This window comes from Zonotrichia leucophrys, chromosome 5 (assembly GCF_028769735.1).
Source record: "Zonotrichia leucophrys gambelii isolate GWCS_2022_RI chromosome 5, RI_Zleu_2.0, whole genome shotgun sequence".
NCBI lineage: Eukaryota > Metazoa > Chordata > Aves > Passeriformes > Passerellidae > Zonotrichia > Zonotrichia leucophrys.
The window spans coordinates 4833303-4853507 of record NC_088175.1 but is presented as its reverse complement, the minus strand read 5'-3'; the positions used below and the strand labels follow the sequence as shown (position 1 = coordinate 4853507).

At 36.8% G+C, this 20205-nt stretch overlaps 1 protein-coding gene across 5 annotated transcripts in view; it reads right to left on the bottom strand.

Annotated features, from left to right (window-relative positions):
- Positions 1–20205, bottom strand: part of PPP1R13B (protein phosphatase 1 regulatory subunit 13B) — a 69713-nt gene that overhangs the window by 36202 nt on the left and 13306 nt on the right. For 2 of the 5 annotated variants that reach the window (XM_064713448.1, XM_064713449.1), the window contains exons 1-3: positions 19838–20035; positions 7653–7800; positions 928–1047 (exon numbers count right to left, since the gene is read on the bottom strand). In XM_064713448.1, coding sequence (XP_064569518.1) covers positions 928–1047; positions 7653–7800; positions 19838–19963 — 394 coding nt within the window. In that variant the 5' untranslated portion in view covers positions 19964–20035. Of the gene's footprint in view, positions 1–927; positions 1048–7652; positions 7801–19837; positions 20041–20205 lie in introns of those variants that run through there. The other 3 variants (XM_064713446.1, XM_064713445.1, XM_064713447.1) reach the window with 3 other exon arrangements.

Below are 20205 nucleotides of genomic sequence, written 5' to 3'. Positions count from 1 at the left end.
CCCCAAAGGATAACAGACTATTTTACAAAGTTCTTAATGAATACAAAATTCCCTCACACATTTTTGGGTCTGCTACTTCTGCATTCAAAACAAGCAGGAACCACTTAAAAATAAGAGAAGAAGCCTCAGCTGAAAGCAATAAGGACTCAGTAAAGACTTGAAATCCTGTTGTTAAAAGCAGTCAGATTTGATGAATGAGTCAGGATAATCTGGGCATGCAAACACACCTCCCTGAGACACCTTTCCTGTCCTTCACACAGTCTGACAGCCATTAAGTCTACAGTCTCAAAACTCTTCTCATAGATAAGTACAGTCTACCCCAGTAAGTTCAGAAAGCTAAAACACTTCCATTTTTTTCTTCCAGACTTTTAAGAAACTCCACTTGATAGGGCACTGCTTCATATAAACACTTCTCCTATAGAACCAAGCAGACCAGCAATTTTAAGATGCAAATTTTCCCAACTATTAAATATACCTACATGAAGTATTGAGAAAGCAAAGGCACTGAAACCTCTGCCAGTGATGTCTGTAAAACAGATCTGAGTTTTTAAAGGAGACAAAGGACTTTACCAAGTCTTTTTCTGTGCAACTGAAAGAAGAAAAAAGAATCATTCTACCCTCTCAAAATGTAGGGACTTTCAATAAGAAAAAATGACATCAAGTCTCTAATATCCACCAACTTTTTTGGATCCAAATTAAGCAGAATACAAACAGATCTTGCTCTTACTCAACAGACTGGTAAAAATTATTCTAAAGAGGAGAATTGGTGCACAAGAACAAGAATAAAGGTGCCAAAATGGCATTGGTACAAGGAAGTTGTATTACATATAACCACTGAGGTTCACTGAACGAACTGAAAACCAAACTCACTTCAGAAATCTTTTAAAATCTGTTTCAGTCACAACACTACAGGATAAATGCACTTACTCTGTTCATTGCTTTCAGCTGGTGACTCTTCATGACGAAGAAAAAATTTCACCTCCTCCCTGCGTGGCCCCCACTTCTGCAGGTGGTCATACATCATGTGGTCAAAGGGTATGGGGCGCTCTGCAAGAGCAAAACCAAAAAACCTCATCACAACTCCTTAAAACCAAGCAGGGTTACACAGAACTCTTACTAATAGTCAGAATGTCCTTTTTGGTACCAATTCAACCTATCTGATGTATTTTGTCTCACATGAAGTCTAAGAAACAGGCACCAAGTGGATGCATGGTATTAAAAGCTGGCCTGTTACTGTAGCACAGCTCGCTGCTCCACAGGACTACAGAGGCAGCTTGCAAATCCATAGCAGTGTTTAGGAACCCTCATTTAGGAAATAGCAACTTTGCTCCCCATCAACACCAACTGGGCCATTTGTTCTATTATTAAAATGATTAATTCAATTTGCACCTCTGGGTTTCCACACAGACAAAAAGCCTTATCATTGTATTGACATTTAATCTCCTAAGTACTTGAGCAGGTACTCCCACTCTAATACACTCTGCCAGACACCAACTTCCAGCATGTGTGGAATTACTGGCGACTCTTTGAACAAATAAAGGCTAAGTTCTATGCAACAGTCAGTCTCTTTGCTTCTCCCCAAGAAAACATTTGCATACAGTAATTATGTCTTCTAAATTGATCATACATATTGTTAGTAAGAGACTGCACACTATATATTTAGTATTTCAAAATGAAAATGCATTTAAGAAGACAAGTTTTTCACTGCTTCCATAATTACACTTGCATTTATTACCAGTTGTTTTTATTAAGATAATAAAATCCCCATTTTAAGATCTAGTACTAGCTAAGGTACCAAAATATATCTTCTAACCAGAATAAAATGTTATTGTTTTATATACTATACTTTGTTGTTAAAATCAAAATACTTTTGGCTTCCAAAACCCAAAGCACACTATCTCCCACTGGGAAAAGTGCCTCTCTTATCCATTTCATACTTCACTCATTTGACATGAAAAGACAAAGTTATTCAAAAATATAAGAATAATCTTGGGAAAGGCCTGGGAAAACCAATTCACAAATATAACTTTATGTAATGAAATGTACCTAAATTTATATACATTATGAACTACATAGATGTACACATCTTGATACTCTTAGGATACTTAATTGTTAAAAACCAATACAATTTAATCAACAGTTTTACAATATATTTAATACAATAAACTTTTGTCAAAATAAGTCATGTCAAGTTAGTTATGTGATTAACACAATTTAGCCCAAGTTAGATCTAGCTGCTTTCAGTGGGGAAAGGTCATTCAAACCACAAGCTAATCATATTCATCAGGTGACTGGTTATTTATCATTAAAAAAACCCAACAAACTTGCCCTTCCAAACCAGCAATTACATTTAAAAAATGGCTGATTTGCTTCACTTCTTCCTGTGCCTCACTCAAGTGGTGTAGTAGAAACATTGTCAATAATATTTAAGCACACAAGAATAAGGTCAGTAGCTTATTACTGCTCAGTTCTTGAAAAGGAATTTTAAAAGCATGATTTTCAGGTTTTTCAACTCCTAAAGTAAAGTAAGGTTTCAAGTGCTTTGAAGCATATCCACTAAAATTGCAGCATGAGTCTTCTAAAGATCACTGAATGTAAAAATATTTAAGTGGTTTAGTTCAGAGACTTTAGAACACAAGATATGAATCTTTAGGAATTTCTCCCAAACAGAACAATTGCTAGACAAACCCAGGTGTAACAGGGCTGGACTAATTATGGATGGAGAGGAGCAGCTGCAGCTTCACTCCTGGTTGAGCTGGTCTCAATAAAAGCAAGGCCTGATCCCAGGAGCCAAAGTAAGAGGAGTCATTTACATAATGCACCTCCAATAATTAAGACTAATATATTTCAAACAGTGACAATGGAAAGAAATGGCAATGAAGTTTTCTACTAGTTTAGCAGTTCTTCCACAAAACCAGTTTGGGATGTTATCCTCAAGTAGACAGAAAACAGGTTAAAGTAGTAACAGCATCATCATCATCATCACTGAAATAATTAAAAGATGGAGCAGCACTAATCATTCTGTGCAACCTGGCTACACTGAACAAATCCAGGAAAGGAAGAGGAAGAAGAAATGGACATTAACACTTGACACAAGACATGGTAAGAATTGAAATCCCCATTCTTTCCTACAGTTTCAATCCTTTAAATCCATAAGAAGTGTGAGAAGAAAGCATGATTTTATATTTGTAGTATAATAGTACAAGAGATATTTTCTGAAAATCCCTGTTCTTTAAGAACCAAAATCAAATCAAAACAAAGAGAAACACTACAGTTAAATTTTCCCTGGTTGTTATAGCTTCAGAAATATTTGTCAGTAACTGGTTTCTCAAAACTATTTCAAATTTTATTATAATTAAAAAAAAAAAATAGAAGAGAGCATTCTGAGAGTGTAAAGAAAACACTAAATAGGAAAATGAATGTAGAGTAATAAGAAAAAGACTGGATTCCTATACTTCAGCAATACATTAAAAATTATCTAGAGAACATTTGTTTTCATGAATAACAAATCAGAAAACTGTGATAAATGCATACACCCATACTTACCTGAAAAAACTGCCTTCGATTTTAAGTTGGATCAAGATTCTGAAATATTTTTGAGAAATGAGCTACACCTCTTTCCTTTTAAGTAAAAGTTTTGAGGATGGGCTAGTTTTAAGTATTCCAAAACAAAACACCCTGGAAATCTGAAACACAGATACTGCACCAATGTTTCAGAAAAGAGTTGCAAAATTCTTCTAGTGGAGCTACAAATCCACTACTTAGAAGTATGTTTCAGTCTTCAAAATCTGGTTTTATCCTGATTTCAAGGATCCTGCTATGTGAAATAAATACATTTATGCCTCCTCTACATGAAACCAGAATAAAATAAAATGGATTTTCTCCACAGGGAAGTTGTGATATCTGGAATGAGTTTTTCCCTTCTCAGGTTTGCAGAACGATACTCAGAGTAAGAAATGATTTCTTTCACACTCTCTTGGCTCCTATGTTACCACCACACTGAGGAATGTTATGACCAGTTGCTGAAGGGTATTCCAGGTGTAAATAAACTGAAAAATGAAGTACTGGGTGGATGTCAAGGTTGTAATCAATTCTCTCTTGAAACATACTACAAGTTCCTTGCCTCACACCTGTCTTTGACCCTCCTTACTGACTGCTATTTGCAATAACAGGGGAATGAGGAAGAACATTCTGGGTTTGTCTCCTGTTACAGCATGAGAAATCCTTGCAAAAAGAGTAAGCTCCAAACTGACAAAGCCTGATATATCAGGCAAAAACCCTGTTGACTTTTTCAACTACTACTCATGTCAAAAACTGGAGAGGGAACAGAAAATGAAACACCAAAATCAAATGTGAATAAATGAAATGCTTAGGCCATGCAGCTCTGAGAAGAATCAGTTTCTTAACTCTAATGCAAACAACATCTAAACTATTTTACAACTCTTATGAAGCCCTCAACCATTTCTTTGTCACACAAAAGCAAAGAAATGAAAGCTACAATAATAAATAAACCAATATGTTTTCCAACAGCTAAACTATTATAATCTTCCTCTGCACTGTAGAAATCTTACGTAATTTTTGGATTTAGTAACATTTTTCTGAAAGAAAATTGGTCTCTCATCCTCTAAAAATAAAATCAAGTGTTTATCATCTACATTCAAAACAGGAAGACTATTGAAATAGACAGCATTTTGCTAAAGCAATACAGTTTAGAAAGGCTTTTGGGCATGCAAACTGTTATTTGTACCTGATGATAAGATTACAGTCCACAAGCCCCAATGTTTGAATTTGAATAGACTGAACAGAATGCATTATTCAGCTGGGCTGCCTAAAAGCAGCTGTGGCTACCTGGAGAGCAGAGGAGTTGAGCATGTTCCCAAGAGGCCAGACTCTCTTATGGAGGGAGTTGTAATTTGTCATTGGTGCCACAGGGAGAGACTGCCAGGAAAACAAACCACTTCCAGTGTGTGACTAAATCTAACGTGTTTTTTCAGCCCATGATTTGCTGTATTAACTTTTGTTTTGAATTTTACTTTCCAAAATGTCCTCTGAAAGAACACTTGCAGATCTTTTGAGGATAAGGGTGAGGGATCAGAGACAGTGTAATAAAAGAGATAAAATATGCTTTTCCACTGGCACAACATGCAGCAGTTTTACAGCAAATTGCCTCACACTTCCCACTCAGAACCATAGTTTCAAGTTGGTTGTTGTAACTGTCGCATTTAACTGTTCAGACTCTTGTTTTCTAAATCAGAACTCTGCTCCAGGCAAAATTCTTTAAAATATTTCAGTGGAATGAGTTCAATTTAGCTCTCAGAAGAAGCAGTAGGAAAAATTATAATATATATGCCCAGGTTGTTCCACTGAGAAATCTATGCACCGTAGACTTTGGGTCAGGAAGCTGAGGTCACAGATTTTCTAACAGCATCCTACATTTAAGAACAATGAAATAAACATTTGTGCTGAAAGTCCCATCAGAGAGCCTTAAAACCAATGTGCAGGATATCATTTTTGCTGACATTACAGGTCAAAGACCCAGAAACATAAGCTAGTGTTTTATTTTTTTCTTTCATTCTCTTCAGTATTTTCTGTTCTACAACTTCAGTGGAATAGATCTATACAGTTATCACCTAGGGAATTCAGAAAGTAAAGCTATCTTTGTGAAAGCACCTTCATGTGAGTTTTACCAGAAGCTCAGAGCTAATAATAGACAGAAGCTCTGGGCAGGCCTCTGCTCCTTCACCTAAGTGTCTGTATGCAGATATCCCCTTCAGAAAACCGGGTGAGATAAACAGGAATTTAACAGAATTAACAGAAAACAACCAGCTAAAATTAGACATCTTATTCTATTCACAGCAATATCCAGATCTCCACTGACTTCAATGGGATCAAAGATAATTTTCAGGGCAGATACAGAAAATTTAGTCTTAGTCCCTCTATTGCAACTTCATGGATAAACTCTATTTCCCACTTTATAGAAGCTTGTAGCTTTCAATATCTAACACTTTGAGAAATAAAGTATTACACCAACAGACAAAATATTTTCTCAATCTTAAAAGTTATCGTAGAAAACCTGTGCTTCTAAGGTCCAAGTTTTGCAAGGTTTAAAAGTTCCAGGAAGATGCTGTGGATCACTTTTCCAGTTTCCAGTCACCTTTTAAAGCTAGTTGACAACATTCTTTCCTACATTTTTAAAGAAGTACACCTTCAAAGTATTGTGAAAGCAAAAGAATAAACAATACCACATATGAAACTCTCACTGACAAGGGATTGGAAAATATTAGTAATATCTGAGTGTAGTTGAAGTCTGCAGATCCATTTTAGAAATCTGTGATGCACTCGGCATCATAGACTCCATAACCTAAATTTCCAATTTGAAGAAGTTTTAACCATTCTTCAAGTTCTATCCTTAAAGAGAAGTCTTCTATCTGAGTGTGTACTGAATTTGTATTCCTAAAATTGCAGGCATACAATTCTTAACCTTTCCCCTGTTCACTCTTGCCTAAACTCTGAATTTTCACTTAGGTAGGAAATGACTTCTTCAGGTACCTTTTCCTTTTACAAAGTCTTGGAACAGTTTAGAAAAAGATGAGGCATAGTTTTCCTAGGAGGAAAATATTATGGACTGCCTATAGGTAAAAGTTCCAGAGGCACCTGAATAATGCCTGTTGTGTCTGTCTGGCAAAACAGGCCCCAGTCAAAATAAAACACCTCTATACAAAATTGAAGAATTCAATATCAAGTTATGACCTCATCAGCCTTTATACAGAACAAATTGCATTAAATAGGAGTCACTTTAATAACTAAGAGATAAGAATGGGAGATTGGGACTAGAGGGTCTGTAAGGTCCCTCCCAATGCCAACCCTTCCATGGTCCTATTCTGTGAGTCTATGAACATGTCTGTTATCCCATCCACCAATTCTGCTTCCATCCATACATTGATAAAGAATAACCTGGAGGTTTGTAAAACATGCAACTACAAGAATCCATTTAAAAACAGAATCTACTGGGCATGGATTTTGACTCATTCCTGAAAAGAACTGCCTGCCTCATGATTCTGTGAAATAATAATTGCAACACAAATAGGATATGGACACTACCACCTGCCTTAAGAGAGGCTGGCAAATCTTTGAGAGGAAATGTTCATGAATAGGTGAGAGACACTAACTATGTCCCATTTTACCATAACACTGTCTGGAGAACATCTGCTATTCATGATACAGAGGGGAAAAAAATAATCTACACCCTTTCTTAAATTTCAGCTAGTGTTCACATGTTAGCAATGAGGAAATAGGAGTGGAAAGAATGCAGGTGGTGATCTGCACCCACTGACTGAAAAAACATCATCATGAGATTCCCTACTGTCATTTAAATACCCTCCAGCCTATTAGAAAAACAAATACAGAACACTAACAGGGCTTACACATGCATTTTATCAAATGCCTCATGCTGAGGAAGAAAACAGAGAAGACTCCAGAATTACATTTATCTCTACAGTGATTTGAATTACCATCCTTTGCATCAAAGCCTACTAGACTAGAAGAAAAAAAAAAGTACAATATGTCATTGAAATAATTAGTAGTGAGAAGTCACTCTTTTTTTATAATTGATGCACATCTTAAACTCCATTTCCAGTGAACATTTCACTCACCATTTCCACGCCATACTTCAGCCAGATGGCAGCTCCCTTCTCCAGGCTCTTTGCAGAACTCCACTACATCGCGACAGGTTGTTTCTGGTGTAATTGGAACTTCTGTCAGAATCTGTTCATTGTTGCTCAGAAACACAGTTAATATCATCTGAAAGAAATAAAAAGAAAAGCAGCAAGACTATTAAAAAAAAAAAAGGAGAGACATAAAAAAGATTATGGGTAAATTTTTTTACCCCCTCTGTAAATGGAAATGCCTAGTATTGGTAGGCATACATTTTTATTTACATACATTCCAAAGTTGTTTTCAGTTTCCTGTAACTTTGACAAGGATTTAGTCCTTTGTGTTCATTTTTTTTGACAGTACATTGAATTGACAATTTTTTTCATAAAAGCTTGAGTTGAAATGCTTTAGTTCTGTCTGAAAGCAAGGCTGGGAAGAAAGGAACAAGTTTCAGCTGTGTTAGATGCTTGAAATCATAGCATTTAAATGTTGAGAATAAATTCACACTTTGGCAAAGTAACCAGAAGCTTCAGGATGTACTCAAATACAAGTATTTCTAAAATGCACTAAATACTCTGAAAGACACCTTACCATAGGCTCCTGCTTAAAATTAAATGAATCACTTTATACATTCTCTCTGTACCTTAATTCTCATCTGTAGTGACAACATTATTCTGTAAACAGTGGATGGAAAACAGAAAATAAATGTTTTGGAAGGCAAAAAATATCGTAACAGTAAGTGTTCCTAAAGAACATGATGAAGTTAGTAACTTTACCTGCAATGAAAGTTCTGCCAGATCTTTCCCATAAATAAAATGTGGCGTCACACACTGAACCTAATAACAGCTCTTCATTAAATGAGCACTCTCCAGGTAAATAAAAGTTGAGTTCCAATTTGCATAAGCAACTCCTAAAAACATTCATAATACTTTTATCTGTGGGACACATGCATCAGCCAGACTGGAGACTGACATTAATAACACAGATACTGAGTAAGAGCAGTCTGTCTACTTTAGAAATAGACACAGGACAAATTCCAAGAAAGCCCAGGCTTCAAGCTCTCAGTCTCATCAGTCCTCCAGGCTATTTCAGTCCAGGTTCCTGCTCTCCCTCAGCCTGCCAAGTTTGCATGCTGTGTCCTGAAGTTTTCAAGTACCTGCACTTCAACACAAGAAGCAGTCAACCAGAACTGAAAATATACCAGAATTCAGCCCCCAGTTTTTCCAACAGCAGCATAAAGGAAGCCATGGTAAAAGCTGTAATACAAGCTGGAGGAAGCTACTGGATGCAGCCAACAGATAATAATGAATGTGCCTGTAACCACCTACTGTAAAAAGCTCAAAACTTTATTGTTCCCCCAACAGAAGATTCAGACAGTCTCAATACTCAGTGACTGTGGTCATGCAACAAGTGACTGATGTTGAATCTATTAGTGGAATCTGACCTCGTATTTAAGAAGAAAGAGTCACACACATGAACATAAACCAAGAGGCTTAGAAGAAACCTTAAGAGGTCACCTAATGCAGTCTCTTGGCCTCAGGCAGGATAAACTATACCTGCATTATTCTGCAGAGATGCTTGTCTAACCTGTTCTGAAAAGCCTTTCATGATGGAAATTCCACCACTTCCCTAAGCCATCCAGCCCAGAAATCCAGGATTCCTGTTGCAAGAGGAAGTTTCTTAAAGCCTAGTTAAAGTTTTCCTTACCACCATTTAAACCCCAAAGTTCTTTTAGCCACAGGGGAAATAGAAAAGACATTTTTCCTCCTTTTCCCTCTACAGTTAAATTTAAAGAACGTGTAATATGTAAGGAAATTAAGTAACTTTAATTAAATAACACCAGTTTAACAAAGTTATTAGTGCCAGTATTCCAGTTTCCTCATAGTACTTGATAGCAGTTTCAGAACAAAAGCCAAACTTCTGAAATTTTTTGAGAACACCAAAATTTTTTGAGAATACCATTTGGCTTTTCTGCCTCAGAATCATGTGTGGAAGATCTGTTTTCTTGGTATGAAAGGATATACAGAGTGTCTTAACATCATGTGACTTTACACAGTTTCCAGGTTTTGATTTCCTTATTGCTGTAAAAGTAACACTAGCCCAGAAAACTTGTTTTATGTTTTAAGATTATATATCTGCTTCTGCAGACAAACTGAAAAAGAAAGAAAATCCTTGTAGATGTGAGTTATCCTATTTATCTCGGTCACTTGTCCATCAATCCCAATCTCACGCACTACATGAACTCACAGTTCCCTCGGCAATGCCAGGACAAAGTTGGCTGTACCTCAATCCCCCCACTTGAGTCCTCAGCTCAGAGGGCATCAGGACTGTCCCCTGCCAAGCTGGCTGGCACAGGTTCAGCCCAGGAAAGTATCTCACTAATGAGGAAGCAAGGTGCTGCAGCCAACAACCGGTGTAACACTCCTCAAAGAAACTTGATTAAGTAAGGATTTGTTTTCAACAGGTTGAGTAATACTAAAGGAATTGAAACACAGCTGCAAAACAAATATCCTGAAACATACACAGCAAGACTTGAAATATTGAACATTATTACAGTGTTAATTATATATATATATTGCAATATTAATTACAATTTCAAGTCAATGTCATACCTGTCCCTGTTTGTGGTGGGAACGGGTAAGAATCAGAGGTACTGCATGTGATGAAGTACAAATAAGCATTGAAGGAGTCTGGAAATTTGCTGCTGAAGAATGCAAGTGAAATACACGTGAAACACCCAAGTATAACCTACTGAAGTAAGCCAGTTCCATGAAAAAAAGCATTCTTCACCAAAGATTAGGACACAAAATAACTGATAAAGTCTTTGATTTCTCATTTTAAATTGATTTCTAAATAGGAGCAGCTGAATAATACCGATCTTGTAAAACTGTGATCGTAACCCTTGTAGCATTTCTTTGATCATCTCTCAATTCCCAGTTTTTAATATGGGAACACAATGTCACACAACAGGATCAACCTAACACTCACAAGCAAATCACCTCAGGGATTCGAAATCATGTCTTTTTTCTACAATAAACATCAAGCTCCAAACCTTACACTTCCTCCTCCTCACCACACATGGATATTACCTGTTACTCCCCTCTATGGCTCCTGCTACCCAGCCAATGGTTTGATTTCAACTTTGACAAATTCTCATTTATTTTCACTCAGTTTTTCGTTTTTTTAACCTTGATGCAAACTCTAGTGTATCCCATCACATTTCAGGTCTTTTTCACACCAAATAAGCTGCAGCAAACCTCCCAAGCTGGCTTCCAAGCTACAGTCCTCTCACTTCCCAGCTGACAGCTGACCTCTTCCTAGGACTTGAAATCAACTCCCCCCAAATCTGCTCTGTCCAACAGATCCCTGTCTAACACTTGCACACATTCCTCTTAGCATGGTCTCTCCCCTTCATCCATTCCCTCTTCAAACCATACTTCAGGTATTATTTAAAGGACACATTTCATCATCCCTGCAGTTTCTCAAGGAGACAGAAACAGGGATAAACCCACAAGAACATTTTCCTTGCTTATTATCTCACCTCATTCTACAGCTGAATAATGCTACCTACAAAAATTTCAATAGGCATCCCTCACACAGATGACAGTTTTATCTATCTACACCTGATCTCCTGCTAAGGAAACTGAAATGTTGGCAATCTGCAATTGACTCTTATGAATGCCTGGCTGTCAATTCCAGTTCTAAAAGGCTGTAACACAGTTCTTAGGCACGTTTCTCCAGTGCTTCCCTAGATTTCATTCATCAGATCACACAGGTACCCAATCACCCTGAGCTGCAGGATAGGCATCTTTGACACAAACCATTTTCTCAGTCTCCTGTCTCAGATCTATTTCTATTTTTCCTGTACCATATGTAAAAGAGAGAAATGTGTTTTTTGCCATAAAGTAGTGCAGCTAATGCTCTCACTGTGCCAACTTGCAAAAAATGTTTTCCAACTGTTTCACTGGTGTGCCTTTTTCACTCATGCCACTGTCACAACAAAAGTCACCCTTCATGCCTGTAGCCTTTACCCAGCTGCATTTCTGTGTCAGTCCTGATAAGCACAATTGATTTGTTTTCACTTTCAATCTTCTTTCTTATCACTTTTCACTCTCTATCAAGAAATTTATGTCAAATTCCCCTTTACCCCTGTTTCTACTCTCCATGTGCCTAACACTAACAGGTGGTTTTATGGTTTCTTTAGTGTTGTCCACCATGCCTTATACACACCTGCAAAGCAAACTCATTATTTTCCTTGGAGATCCTTCTTTGCTGTTCTGGCTAAAAGAACACACCAGACACAAATTTAAGTCACAAATATGCTGAACAGTGCTGCCAACGAGGTGATAAATATTGTTTTGTCTCCTTAGACTTCTGTAACCTTTCAGTTCATTGCTTTCTTCATCCCTAACCAAGATTCCAGGAGTTGTGACAAAGAGATTCATAAACTTTGTCTGAGAGAGCAGAGATCCCACAAGTCACAGCTAAATGCCTTCCACATGACTATACAGAAATAAATCATCTTTCAAATGGGTCTGATGGCCTTTCTTCTACATGAGCTTGGTCTGGCTGTCCTAGAATCCACCTTGCCCTCTCCACTTGGGTTTTGCTATTTAAGTTCCACTCCCCTAGAACAGTGTGCAATTACTTATGACTGCAATAAAACCAGATTGCCACCCCAAAGCCAGCTGATGTAGCATGCTGATTCTTAGTCAAGGTATGGTCTAGAAAGCCAGCAAAGGCTTTGCCTCACCATTTCTCTAAAATCTTACTGAAAAAAACCAACCTTTTTTCATCTTCAGCTAGTGAATTAAAAAAGTATACAGTTCACAATTTTTGTAGCTCTTGGAGAAAAGAACTACATCTCCCTCAACTATTACCTCATGCTACAAAGACTCAAACCACTGCAGCTTGAGAAGAAAAATTGTACACCCACACCTCCACTGCCTTGTGCCTAAGCAATTCACTATGCCAGGCAGCTGATAATACTTATTGTAAAAATAACAAAGTCCATACAAGTAGGCATTTCCTGATATCCTACTCACACCAAATGGAGGTATTTAAGCTATCAGAAAGGAACCAGACAAGTATTATTTCAGAACATGCTGAAACATTGGAATTGAAAACAAGTTCAATATTATTTTCTTAGAATAATATTGATGTATTCTACTACAGAAAAAAGGAAGTGAGTTCTGTGGCTGATGATGGTGAACTATTCAGTTGGCTTTTTATTTTCCATATAACCATTTTTTAACTTAAGCCCATGTTTCCAAAGATGGGCTTTTCCTGAATGTAATTTTATGTCCATAATTTACAAAAGAAAGACACATAGAGGAAAGCATGATCACTCCATCAAAAAACAAAGGTTAAGAAAAAACACTCCTACATCCCAAGAAAATGAAAACCATGATTTTTTCTCGTTGTGCTATTACTCTCATGACTCAAAATTAGAATGCCTACATGATATTAATAGTAGAGCAGATAACAGAGAAATTTTTGAAAAACTTTTGTCAATTTAAGAATTATCCAACATTTGACTACAATTCAAAAACATACTGGATATTTAATATGGCCAAAGTCACATACTACTATTTAGTCCTATTACACTCTCCCTTTGCCTTTTTTTTCATCTTTAAACCAGCCTAGAACTTTCACTGTGTAAATGAACAAGAAAAACCCAAACAAAAAACCTTCCTCTTCTAGCAGATCACTGAACAGACATTTCAAACACAAGGCTGACACACAATGAACTTAAAGTACAAAACAATTTCTGATAGAAATGCCAACTTCAATCCTTCTGTTTCACAGGAACTGGTGAACATTATCTTCTCACCATGCATTTTCCCCTAACAAAGAGTTCCAAAGCATTCATTGATGATCTTGCAGTGCTTTGCCATTTCAGAGCTTTCAGCGGTGCCTATCAGTGAAGACAGGACTTGTTCCAAGTTCATTTCTCCAGAATAGCAGAGACCTCAGCATGTCCCAAGAATTTTAACAACTTTTGTCCTTGATTTTGCTAACTCAGGAGTCCCAGGAGTTTGCAACAATAAAGTTTTAAGTGGAAATTCCAAACCCATGTCTTACTGAAATATCCTAGTCCCATCAATCAAATAAGAACTTTGAGTAAGACTAAGAATTTCAGCTACTAGAAAAATTATAGAATGAGAGGCAAGCAAAATGTGAATACTTACAAAAATCATCCCTTTGGTGATGAGATATATTAATATATGCACAACTTTGCATGTAGAATGGTCAGAAAAAAAGTTACAAGTTATCAATTTTCTCATGCAAGTTTGCTTGCCTGGGATTCATGCTATTCTATGAAACTTCCATCAGCTACATTTGTAGAAGTTGTAGTTGTACATTTCAAGCATTAAAGCAGAGTTTTCATTTTTGTTGCAGTAGGAACACAGCCATTTCTATGATTACAGACTTAATTAGGTAAAACTTTAGGCAATTACAGTAAGAAAACCCACAGACTATGAAATTATAACCACAGAGCTGTTTGAATTAAAGCCATCTAAAGATCCTTTCTTGACTGAAGTCACAAGTATTTCTTTATAATACTGGGATTTCAGAAGAAACAAATCCCAAATAAACTCTTCTGTTATTATGTGGAAACCCCAGAAAAATAGTCGTAAGATTAAACAATTTCACTTTTCTGTATTAATAAGAAATATTTCAAAACCATCTAACCAACAAGTTTTTCACCAGCATGCTTTTTCCAATAATTATTTATCTTCAGAATGAAGCTGTTATTTTTAAAAATAAGTCTGCTGAAGAATTTTTTGCAGTATGCTTGTGAGCCTTAATTCAAATTAAAGCATCAGGACATACAGCAAATTTATTATCAATTACTGTGGTTTTCACCAGAAGATTTCTTTAACATCTTCTTGTATCTGTTCCCATATATGGGATGAGAAATTACTGCAATCAATTTCCATATTTCTAAACAGCTTTCTTCACATCCTACTCACATTCAAGCTGTGTAAACTTAAGAGTTCAGGACAAAATTTAAAGCCCAGTGATGCTTTTGACTGTATTAGTAAAATTCACAAAGGCAGTGCAACCAACAGATTTCAGCTTGCACAGAATAAAAAAATGAGCAAAATTTTCTGCCAAAATGTAGACTTGTGAAACCAATAGTTTCTTACTGCACTTTCAAATCTGAAGCCAACTGCCTCCATATGGCCTGCAAAAGAATCCACAAAACTGGGAGTGAATCTCAGACACAAAAAATGTAAAGTATTAAGCTATGGGCTACTAACAAATATTAAAACCATAAATTTTACTATTGGTAAACTCAGGCATTCATGCAGTTAACTCAAAAATATGAACAAGGTCATATTTTTTAGGATCAACACTTGATTTTGATCAAATCTGAAAAGTTCATGTTGCCTAAATGTACTTCAATATATTTATCTCACAAAAGTGGCTTTTTTTTTGCATCAGCTCATATGCTAGTTACAATTATTTGCTATTTTGCTATCACTGGGGAAAAAAAATTCCATGTTGAGATCCACCTTCACAATGCTCTGCACTAGACAAGCTGCCCACAGAAAGCACAACCAGGAGCTTGTCAGACAATAGTTGTGCATAAAATTATTTCTCTTGCTGAAGCATAGGAATCATTTTAATTAAGTATTTAACTCCTCTTTTAGAAATGTAGAAGTATAGAGTTAAAAGAAAATCTTATAAAAATATAGGGAAATCTTGTTTAGGGCCTGCATGTTGTTAAGGTGATGAAGTGAAGGGAGATGACCCATCCTGATTGATCAGCATCGAACTCCGATTTATTGATTCAGTCACTTTTTATAACAGTGTTAATTCAGCTCATACATATTGCAAAACCCGAGCTCATCATAGGTCACAGATTTAAACATTAATCCCTCCTTTTGTTTTCAATACCTGTGGTTTGTTATTGAAACCAAGATTTGTGTTCTCACCCTGCTATGAAAGGTTCTCAAAACCTACTTTTACTTTTCCAAAACAGCCAAAGATAGAATGTTCACCTGTAAGGAGAAAACTGCCTGAGAACTCTCTCTGCTGTTTACAGAAACGTGCCTGCGAAAACAGGCTTGGGAACTGCTGCTCACAGCTGCCTTTTACTTTTCCATCAGCTGTATATTTTCATGGCCTTTTTTTCCTTCAAGCCATGTCTGAGCAAAATTCTCCAACATTAAGGCTTAAAGAACTGACAGAACCACAGAGATTTCCTCTCAGCATTTCCAGGATTGTTGTTTTGCCCCCTTCACAAGCTGCCATATGCAACAGCAGGTGTTCAACAGGCTATTCCAAAAGCCTACACCTACCTGGTACTTATTTGCTGAGGGATACTTTGGACACTTTCTATTCTTTGACAGAAAAAGAGCTACAGCATCATTGTAGATCTGCAGCCTGAAGCCCTTATTCCTTACTCCTGAAATAAATCAGTATTTTTGCTAAAGGAAGGAAACACCAACTATCATCAGCAGGACAGATCTACAAAGTGTTAAATGAAAGGTTCACAGCAGCAACATGAAAGGCTTCCAGAGCTCTAGGAAAACAATACCTACTGAAAACAAAGCAACCAAGAGTTCACTTGTGTAAACAATGAAAACAACCCACAGACTGCAGGCTGTGAGAAGCAAGATATCAACAGGACTAAAAAAACAACTGACCTAACAAATGTTAAGTTTCTAGCATCTGCCTAGGACAGAAGAGTGACATCACTTAGGCATTATAATCCTGTATCAGATTTTAGACTACATTTTGCTATATAAGAAGTCAGAGTCAATCCATGGGAGTGAACCAATGCCAGATCTCCAGGCATTATCTTTAGGGAAGCCCTTTGTTATTTGTTAAAACATTGAAATGCCTTGCTTTAGATTCAGACAGCTCTGCTAAAACCAAGTGGGAGCTCAGATTTACACAAAATTTAAAAGGTGGGCAGTAAACTTGTGGCTGCAGCAGGGGAAAATGAGTATAGCTTAAAAGGGACAAACGACAAAAACAAAGAGATTGCATTACATATAAAAGTGCTATTTTAGAAGAGTATCTGTCCAAGTGCAATATTTATCATCATCAGCTAAGGCAACAAAGCCTGAAGTTAGAGAAATCTATAAAACATGCCTCTTGTGATGTTTTCTAGTGGGAAATATAATTTGGCACTTGCTACAGAATGAGTTCAACATCCCTGCATCATATTATCTTTTGGCTTGATTCCTAAATCGCTGCATCTGGAGGAACAGCAAGAGATCTTGTTGCTGCTCCTTGACACAAATAATTCTACCCAAGGACTGTCAAGGCACCGGTTAGCACGTAGAGACTTGGGAGCACAGGGATCATTCCAGGTGCACTAACGAGTTCTGCCTGACAACATTTCTCCATCAGGCAACACAGATTAAAAATGGATTTTTATTCTCCCCAAAACAAGGCTCTGAAATTTTGCTTTCTTTCACTGTTTAAAAGACAGTGGGCCATATGCTATCTTTTCACAATATACACAATTATTATTCAAAGGTGGAAGTTGGAGATTCTTCCTGAAAGATTTCCTGCTCTGATCAGTTGATGCTTAGAATGTTCATGATGGTTCAATACTTAAGTTCTCATCTTGCAAATTAGCATTATATGATTCCTTACAGGATTATTGCACATAGGTCCTATCAGCCAAGAGCAGAAGACTGATCTTTAAATCAAGCAGCTCTGAAGAAGTTTCAGAGGTTTTTTTTATACTTGCTGTCTTCATTAAGGATACTCTGTCTTCTGGAATATTATTTTACAGTGAATCTTCAAATGACAAACCTCATCTAGTACTACCTGCCTAATTTCAATGAGATTTATCTAAAGCAGCTTGAAACAAACCAATAAAATCAGCTGTCAAAATTTTATGAATTAAAAGTTAAAAAAAAAAATTCTAATCTATTTAAGGAACTAGCAAATAGCCCAGCAATATATAACAAAGGATTTTGGAAGTTGATAAGGCCTATAAATATGAGAATTCCTTAAATAAGGCCTATAACTATGAGAATTCCTTAAATAATGGATTCCCACTAAACTCTCAGAATACTGCAGCAGTTGCTGCATTTGCAAATGCACAAAATATTCCTAATCCACAGGAAAGGTCAGAAGGATGGAGGACAGCAAGACTCCAGATCAAAACAAGGCTGCAGTGGTGCAGTGATCTTTCCAATTGTCCACAAACGCCACCAGCTCTATTTAATAAATGATGCTCACAGCTGACTGTTCTTCACATCTTCAGCTCAGGGTCCTCCACACCAAACAGTTCAGAGCCATGTGGGGACCCCCAGTACAAGGTCAGGAGCGGCCTCAGAGCACCTCAGAAAAGGAGGGAGGAACCACAGTGGCACCACAACTGCATCTCACTGTACATCCCACACATCACCTGGTTCTGATGCTCAGAGATCTGAATCTTGCACATCTGACAGGGTAACCAGGATGCCCCACCTCAGATGCATCACAAGCTTGCTAAAACAGCCCTAAAGTACAAGCTGCCCATTCCATTCCATCAGCTGATGAGATATGAATAACATGTTAAAAATACTCTTAAATATTTTATTCTCCAAATCATTAAGGAAGATGTGCCTGAAGAACAACACAACCATAGTGCTGTAAAATTCACAGTACACATGGGTGAACTGGCAATAAATTAAAACCAAAACTAAATGAATTCAAGATGACTCAGCTTCAGAGATCCTTTTATTACATAATAATCTCAGCTGGAAAGTCAGGGAAAAAAAAAAGAAGTTGTGTTCAGTAAAATGAAAGGTTTAAAAAAAAATAAATCCACCCAAACCAAAGAACCACACACAAACACAAACAAAAAAATGCCTCACTTGCAAACCCAAACAAGAAAAAACCACACACACAAAAAACCCCCTGAACCCCAAACTCCACACAAAAGGACACCCTCCACCAAGACTCGAGAACCAGATGATAGATAAGAAAGAATAAAAATTGAGTATTTTACTTTTATTAGGTGGGGATATGGAGTAAAGTCCCATTCAAGTTTTTTTGCATATTGGAAATGGCAACACTGCCATTTACTTAGAAAGAAAGCTCAGTCTGACAACACCAGGCAAAAGTGAAGAGCAGAGCTCGGTGTGAGGGTTTGAGTCAATTTTCCTGAAAGAAAACAATTTTCAAAATCCACATTTAACACAAGTGTCCCACTGAATTTGTAGCATAGAACCAAATGTTCTCAAATTATTAAAAATATTCTGGCCAAGGTTAAGGACAGGGAGGTGCTGATGTTTCTACAGTCTTGTATTTGACCTTGTCAACAGCTACAGCAAAGTCATCCAAAATCCACTGAATTCCAGAAAAGCCTGACCTACCTACTGCATTGAAAAATAATCCCATGGAAAAGCAGAGGATACAAAGACAGGCATTTGTATCTTTTCTTTTACAAACTGTTCAGCAAAATATGAAAAAGACACCCCATCAAACCAAAACATCTAAACCACAAACCAAACCAATCAACATGGTATTTTTACTAAAGATCATGCTTTTTGTCAAATAATAAAGGTGATTTGCAGCACTGATGATAATTTTATCATTTTTCAAACAAGGAACAATTTCTACAAAATCTATAGACACACAAGCAAATGTGGTGTTGTAAATGGAACCAGCACTATTCTTTCTCCTTTATTTTCAATAGTGTGAATGCAGAAAGTACTACCACAGCTTTCTTCCCCTAAGCAGGAAGTATTAACAAAATACTGATTGTTTAGTGCATTGCTTTCAGGGAATACCAGCCATTCAATCTCAGATGTAAAGATGTTATCTGGCTTGGTAAAAAATAGTAAATGAAAAGGGAATACATCCTTGGGGATTCAACAGGCAAACCAGCAGAATTTTCCTCCCATCAGAGTGGAATGACTCTTTCCAAAACATTTCTTTAGTTTTAAGGTGGCAGATTTAAAAATTAAAAGCTGTTGTTTTATACTCAGAAGTCCACTTTGGTTGAATCAAAAACTAATAATAATAAATCAAGCTTTGCAAGGTAAAACTAAAAATTTCAGGCATTTTATACACAGAAGCAACTCTTATAAGGCAAAAATTCCTGATGTTCACACACACACACACACTAATACATTATAAAGAGTCACTGTTTGCTTTTACAAAAAGAAGTCAAAAACTGCTTAAGATTACAGCAAATAAACAAAAAGCAATGTTGTCCCACCTTCTTTTTTAAAATTCTGTCCTTGGTCCGCTGTTTGGATTTAAGTCCAGTCTTTTTTGGTAGCCAAGATTTCCCTTTTGATGCTTTTACAATATTCTGAAGAACCATCCTTAAAATATTCTTCATGTGGACAGTTGTAAATAGCAGTGAATACAAAAATATCGTGTAAAGCTAAAACCTAATAACAGTTTCTGTGCAACAACTACAGTGAAAAACTACTTAAATGGAGTATTTTTGGTCTACTGGCACATGAATTCAGGCAGCAATGACGAGCACTGATAAGATGTTCTAAAGAAACAAGACAGGCCACAGTTGTGACAGGAACAAGATAGGCTGGATCAAGTTTCACCTAATTAGGCAAGGTTGCA